Source organism: Silene latifolia, chromosome 1, assembly GCF_048544455.1.
Source record: "Silene latifolia isolate original U9 population chromosome 1, ASM4854445v1, whole genome shotgun sequence".
In the NCBI taxonomy this organism is placed as follows: Eukaryota; Viridiplantae; Streptophyta; class Magnoliopsida; order Caryophyllales; family Caryophyllaceae; genus Silene; species Silene latifolia.
Genome location: NC_133526.1, coordinates 68,104,225 through 68,111,470, shown reverse-complemented (window position 1 = coordinate 68,111,470; position 7,246 = coordinate 68,104,225). Strand labels below are relative to the sequence as shown.

General features: G+C 35.6%; 1 protein-coding gene across 2 annotated transcripts; it reads left to right on the top strand.

Moving 5' to 3' along the window:
• The first annotated feature begins 683 nt into the window (after positions 1 to 683).
• On the top strand, positions 684 to 5,832 carry LOC141606324 (digalactosyldiacylglycerol synthase 1, chloroplastic). 2 transcript variants are annotated; one of them, XM_074425417.1, is made up of 7 exons: positions 684 to 1,564; positions 2,369 to 2,401; positions 2,903 to 2,990; positions 3,254 to 3,738; positions 3,946 to 4,212; positions 4,339 to 4,688; positions 5,083 to 5,832. In XM_074425417.1, the coding sequence occupies exons 1-7, from the start codon at positions 758 to 760 to the stop codon at positions 5,591 to 5,593; spliced, it is 2,541 nt and encodes an 846-aa protein (XP_074281518.1). In that variant the 5' UTR covers positions 684 to 757; the 3' UTR covers positions 5,594 to 5,832. The 2 variants fall into 2 exon arrangements, with proteins under 2 accessions (XP_074281518.1, XP_074281512.1); XM_074425411.1 differs by having other exon boundaries at positions 742 to 1,579.
• The last annotated feature ends 1,414 nt before the right edge of the window (positions 5,833 to 7,246 follow it).

Here is a 7,246-nt window from a genome sequence, read left to right as displayed (position 1 = left end):
ATAAATATGGCAAAATAAGAAGTATAAACTGTCCTCCCATAATAAATGGGTGATATGGTGATAACCCTATTTACTTATATAGACATGGCAAAATAAAAAGTATAAAATGTCTTCTCATAATAAATGGTGAAAACCCTATTTACTTATATAGACGGTTTACACATATTCGTTTTGATAATATGAAATCTATGCATCAACATTTACTACCACGAAAATTTACAAATTAATATAATTAACTAAATAAGTTTCTACCAATTTTTTCAGTAGTATTTGTAAAGTGAGAGTAGTAAATTACGTAACCCTTAAATTAAGGGTTCGTGCGGGGGCTATTACCCGAAGGCAATTTAGTTATTTTTGATTCTAAAAGTATAGCTTGTGGCCTATTGTACTCCAGATTATGTTATATAGAGTTTCCAGTGGTGTGTTATGCACTTATGCTTAAATCGTGTTAGGTCGTATTTTGGTGCTTGTCTGACATTGAGTTGCCAATTTCTTCCCAAATAATAAATCATAAATTCAAATCTTTCATACTCTAAACCTAGAGTCGGCACCTTATTCAACATTTTCAAATTTTAATAAAAAAACATTTTCAAATTTTAATAAAAAAACATTTTCAAATTTAATAGTGACCAATTGTCCCATGAAGATGTACTTGGTAGATAGTAGCTAGAAAATGAGGGGATGGGAACAATAAAAAATTATAAAGACCAACGAAAGTATAGTAGACAAAAAAACAAGTAAACGGACATGTGGGTTTATGGACAAAACACAATGTTACAGCATTCCCCACTCTTCTTTCCACCTTTCTTCTACACACACACATACCGTTAATCTTTCTTCCCAACCCATCACTTCCTCCTCTTCTTCATCTTTTCCTCCCAAAATTCTTACCCACACAATTTCCACTTCCCTAAAAAATCCTCTTTTCTCAATGAACAAATTCAACTCCAATACGACGTCGTCCGATACTCCGGCGATGTCAACAACGACCGCGTTCTCCTTCATCTCCAAAGGCTGGCGCGAGGTCCGCGACTCGGCGGAATCGGATCTTCGACTCATGAAACACCGAGCTAACTCGTTCAAAAACCTAGCTTCCTCTTTAGACCGAGAGCTCGAGAACTTTATTAATTCGGCGGCGACTCCCTTCACGGTGGCGCCGCCGCCGCCGGATATTGACTTCGTGAAGAAGTTACAGCCGAAGTTGTCGGAGTTTCGGCGAGTTTACTCGTCGCCGGAGTTTAGTCGGAAGGTTTTGGAGAAGTATTGGGGACCGGAGACAAGGCCGAAGATACGGATTGATTTGTCGTCAATTAGGAATGCCATGGTGGTTGAGGGTGGTGGAGAGAGGGTTAGGTTTAGAGGGAGGAAAGGTAGGGTTTGGAATGGGGATGATTTGGGGGAATTTGATGATGATGATGAAGGGGATGAATTAGGGTTTACGAATTGGGAGCCGATTAAGGCGTTGAAAACCAGGTTGAAGGAATTTGAGATGAAGAAATCCAAAGATGAAATTTTTGGTGGGTGGAAGAATAATGAGCTTGTTGAGAAATTGAAGTCTAGTTTGGTATTATTTCTCCTGGTAGTATTTGTTTATTAGTTATTTTAGATGATGATTTATGTCAGCCGACCTTAATTTTGGAATTAGGGCCTGTGATTGTTGTTGTTGTTGATTTGTTGAAGTATATGTTTTGTTCTTATTTTAAGGCTTTTACTTGTTTCTTTACCTGGTAATTTACACTAGGAGGATGGTGGAATAAGAGATTAAACTTTCCCCTTCATTGAATTTCGTCGAGTATGATTTTGGGAAGTGTTATTATCAGACATAGTGTCATTGAGCTTATTGAGCTGTTGGTCAGGGATGTATATAGCTGTGTTACCAAAGCTAGAGTTGTAGTTTTTTTTTTGGGGGCAAGGGAAGCCACAAAAGTGAAATTTTGACGCTGACGGTATTAGAATCCATGTAACGAGTATCAAATCTTGTGACTTTACCAACTAGCTTAGTTGATTTGCAACAAATAGAGTTCTAATTGGTATAAAGCTTGCAAGGTTGTAGTTTTGGTATATTAACCATACAGTACATTAACGAGTGTTCATCTTAGTTTTTGAAACAAGTATTTGACTCTAAATGTTGAAATTTGGTTCAAACCTTGGGTAAGAGTCTTCTTATGATGTGATAATTTACAGTGGTATCACTCGTGCTATATGCATTGTAAAGATAAGTAAGAATCTTTTGGGTCAAATGAATGTGCATGCATAGTTGCATTAGGTGTTATCTTCTTTGAAATTAAGAATTTTGTGTCTTGGCTTGATGATGACTGACTATTCATCACCTGAGTTACCTCTGAAATTGCTGTGTTTGTATCTGCAGAAAGCGTTTCGATGGGAGTCTCAGAATAGAGAGGTTAGCTAGCGATATTTGACTTTTTGTTTATTCGGTCAATGTTATCCTTGGTATTATTATCTCTTTTTCTCACCTTCCCTCCCTTCTGCGAGCGTGGCCCCTCGTGCGTGCCTATGTCCAACAACCTTATGTTCTACTCCCTCCATTCCAATCATTTCTATCCATTTTTGGAATATACGTGAGTTATATTTTATTCAAATGTATTGAATTGATTCGAGTGGAGGGAGTATCTTCAAAGGCAAGTAGCTGTTTAATACGTGATCAGACTATCTAATTCTGGTTACTTTTCAATGCCTAACCTAGTTTCGATGCACTCTGAACCAAATTTTAAAAGTTAATTACTTAATTGTAGTTGGTGTATTCTGGAAATTGCTTTGATAACCACGAGTTGCGTAGTTTTCAATATTCTTATTTTTCTTTAAGATGATTTATGTACTTTTACTTGGTCATCAGAGTGATGAATGCTGAACCTTGCTCCTCTCTGTTGTGTCTTTATTGCAGGATGTGCCACCATTGGATGTGACAGAATTATTGGCATATTTTGTCAGGCAATCTGGACCTTTTCTGGATCAGCTTGGCATTAGAAGAGGTGAGAATTATTTATTTGTTTGGTTTGGGAAAAAAATATTTTCCTGGCAGATGGTATGGTTTAGTGGTTTACTTCCCAAGTATGCAATTGCTGTATGAGAGGGGATACATAGGATTCATATGGAAAATGCCAATCCTTTCAAGAATATCTGTGATCCCTTTGAGCATGAAATGCCAATTTGCCCTCCGTCTTCCCCATTTTAATTTATCTTGCAACCACATTTTCTTCTTATATTATAATCAGTTTTCAACTTTAATTTGCAGATGTAAGTGACAAGATAGTCAAGACTCTGTGCAGCAGACGCAAAAACCAGCTTTTCCTGAACTCTTTGTCTGGGCAAGAATCGGCTGTCATTGAGAGTGATGATTTCAGTGATGAACTTGATTTAAGGATAGCTAGTGTCCTTCAAAGTACTGGTCATCATTACGAAGGTGGCTTTTGGTCCGATTTGATGAAGCAGAACCCATCTAACAAGAAAAGACATGTCGCGATTGTCACGACGGCTAGCCTTCCTTGGATGACTGGAACAGCAGTTAATCCACTGTTTCGAGCAGCATATCTAGCTAAATCTGCAAAGCAGAAGGTGACTTTATTGGTACCATGGCTTTGCATGTCAGATCAAGAATTAGTGTACCCAAATAAGCTCACATTCAACTCACCAGAAGAACAGGAGAATTATATTCGAAATTGGCTGGAGGAAAGAACTGGTTTTAAGGCCGATTTTAAAATCTCCTTTTACCCTGGCAAGGTATGAGTGTTTTCAGTAGTTGTGGTATTTGATGAATTTTCTATTAGATGATCTCACAGGTGAAACCAACCCACATATTTGTATATTCCTCATTTAATTATATTATTAATGGTAGGTCTCATGTGTTAGATCGTCTCATATTTATGGTATTGTTACTTCTTCCATGAAAACTAGCTCTTTGTGTTGATAACCTCATATATGATGCAGTTTTCAAAAGAAAGGCGTAGCATTATTCCAACTGGAGATACTTCTTCTTTTATTCCTTCCAAGGACGCCGACATTGCTATCCTTGAAGAGCCGGAGCATTTGAACTGGTATCATCATGGTAAACGATGGACTGATAAATTCAACCATGTTGTTGGTGTTGTTCACACTAACTATTTGGAATATATCAAGAGAGAGAAGAATGGGGCTTTACAAGCTTTTCTTGTAAAGCATATTAATAACATTGTGACGAGAGCGCATTGCCATAAGGTAAAGCTTAGCTAAATACCTGATATTTCAACCTCTATGTGGCATTGGTTGAATTTAAGAATTTGTGGAATTTAGCCTATTTCTTTCAAATGAGTGATAAGTTGGACAATTGGTGCCTGTTCCCAGGTTCTTCGTCTTTCAGCTGCAACTCAGGATTTGCCTAAGTCTCTCATATGTAATGTCCATGGCGTCAATCCAAAATTTCTTGAAATCGGTGAAAAGTTGGCTTCTGAGAGAGCTTCTGGTCAGCAAGCTTTCTCTGAGGGAGCATATTTTCTCGGCAAGATGGTTTGGGCAAAGGGATACAGGGAACTTATAGATTTGTTGTCAAAGCACAAGAATGAACTTGACAGTCTCAAACTGGATGTGTTTGGAAATGGAGAGGATGCTCATGAAGTCCAAAGTTTAGCAAAAAGGTTGAATCTTAACCTCAACTTCCAAAAGGGAAGAGACCATGCAGATGATTCTCTCCATAGGTTAGGCCTTTGCTTCTGTATAACTCAATTGTTTTTGCCTTTGCTTGCATGTGAATTAGACCTGACAAACGTGTCATTTGGGTCGGGTCATTTCATGTGTGCTGTCATCGGGTCAATCAGTTATTCAGGTTTTGAGTTATTTTTGGAGTTAAGATTATTGGTCGGTCCGTTCTTTTTTTTTTTGGTTGTTACAGCCAGTGGTTTTAATGTTTTTGTTCCAATTCATCTTTTTAAATTGGGTAATCGTTCACGCTAGGATAAATTTGGGTTTAGATTGCTCTTTTTGGGTGCGAGTTGGGTTTGAGTGAGGTAAGTTTGGGCAGGTTAGTTTTACCAGGCCTGTTGCAAATTATAATGGAGCTGATTACAAAAGAGTCTGTACTGTTGCTTGCAGGTACAAAGTCTTCATAAATCCTAGCGTGAGCGATGTGCTTTGCACAGCCACTGCTGAAGCACTTGCAATGGGGAAGTTTGTAGTTTGTGCAGACCACCCTTCAAACGAGTTTTTCAGGTCATTTCCAAACTGTTTGACGTACAAGACATCTGAAGACTTTGTTGCGAAAGTTAAGGAAGCATTGTCTAAGGACCCCTTACCCCTTACCCCTGAGGATCGATACAAACTTTCATGGGAAGCAGCAACTGAAAGGTTCATGGAATTCTCGGATCTCGACAAAGTTCTACAAACAGGTCAACTGGGTCCCACGATGGGAAAATCAGTTTCGATGCCCAATCTTTCTGACATGGTTGACGGAGGATTGGCATTAGCTCACTATTGTTTCACTGGGAGTGAGATCTTGAGGCTGGCAACTGGTGCAATACCAGGTTCTCGGAATTACGGCGAGCAGCACAGCAAGGACCTGCATTTGTTACCACCACATGTAGAAGACCCCATATATCACTGGTGAAGGTGTTAGGTTGATGGTTTTTCGGAACCCTTGTGCATATTAGGAGATCGTCTTAGTCTTTCAGATAGTATTTGTTGGTGGCGTGTTATATCTGTGGCTGGCCATCCACTATTCATACGTCGATATGTAATAATGTATTATGTATATATATATATATAGAGAGAGAGAGAGTATCTAAAATCTAATACTGGTGTGTAGATTTATTTATGGAAATTTTTAATCGTAGAATCCCCACGAAAGAAGGCTTTCAGAGTTTCAGGTCATAGTCACTAGATTTTGTTCCCGTGCGTTGCACGGGTTATAATATTGGTGCACCTCTTAATATTAACTAAAAAGGTAAGATATTATGGATGACATGAACAGAAATGTGAAATTATTGTTGGAGTCAAATTTAATTTATCAATCTCTTTATTTTTAAAAAAAATATTTAAATTTAAATTTTTATTTTATAATTTTTAATTTAAATAATTATCTTATCAAAACTAATTTAATCCAGATAATTAATAATTGCATTAGCAATAATTATCCTCTTTATTTATAGATAGAGTCCACATTGTACCTAAAATACATATTAAATCCAATTTTATTTAGCCTTGAATTTCATGCGTTTTTTTTTGCCTATATTGTCTTGATTTATCAATTGGACAATAGTGTTATTATTGTATATTTTGGTTTAATTATAATTATAACATGCCATAAAAAATGAATCATATTTTAATTTAAAGATACCAACTATATTATTATCAACATAATTTGTGAAAATATACCCCTGTATCAAGAAATCACTTTATAGACATCAGAAATATTTAATTTTAAACAGAGGAAATAAAATAACGTGCAGGTCTTAAAAATAAAAGTATTCAAAAGATGTTATATCTTATCATTATTGTTTTTATTAAAAAGGTTGTTGCACGGATTCTAAAATAATGTATATATTAGTAAATATCTTTATATTGTTATATTATCCTAGTATATAGCATGTGTATATTTTCATATATGGTTACCTTGTATTTAGCCTAGTTATTAACCTAGAATAGTGAGATTTAGTTGGTCTCTTGTAACTATATATATTTGATGAATATCAGAACCCTAGTCAGGGATTCAGTCACTTTCAGTATAATAACATTGTGCTCCCTAAATGATTACTCCCTCCGAATTAAAATGTTTGCCCCATTTCCATATTATATGCGTCTTGTATTTTAATGAATGGGGTTTTTCTAACATGTGCCCTTAGGGTACATGATAATAAGCTAAGTATGGAAAGATTTAGAACATATAATATCCTTTTATTTGAAAAAAAAATTTAGTTTATATGTATAATGATATTTGACTTAGTAAAATATTTATTTAAATAAATTTTTAAAACTAAGTAAAATTCCAATCCTTTCCACCTAAATACTTATCAATTATCAATATTTTATCTTTCTAGATTAATATCTAAAGATTAAGTTATCTTTTTAATTAGAGTAATATTTACATATTATTTAAATTTTATTCATTTTTAATGAGATCATGTCGTTAATTTTGTCATAAACTCTACCTCAACCACCAGAATATATATTATCCTAAAAAAATATATATGTATATGTTAAATGTGTCGTCAATGTCTTATCACAAAACAAAACCAACTCTTGGATCCGAAAAGAAATAAAA

Coding starts and splice junctions, on each gene's coding strand:
- LOC141606324 (XM_074425411.1), top strand. CDS start 758: ATGGACAAAACACAATGTTACAGCATTCCCCACTCTTCTTTCCACCTT. Junction 2,402..2,902: donor GGGAGTCTCAGAATAGAGAG/GTTAGCTAGCGA, acceptor TCTTTATTGCAG/GATGTGCCACCATTGGATGT. Junction 2,991..3,253: donor TCAGCTTGGCATTAGAAGAG/GTGAGAATTATT, acceptor TTTAATTTGCAG/ATGTAAGTGACAAGATAGTC.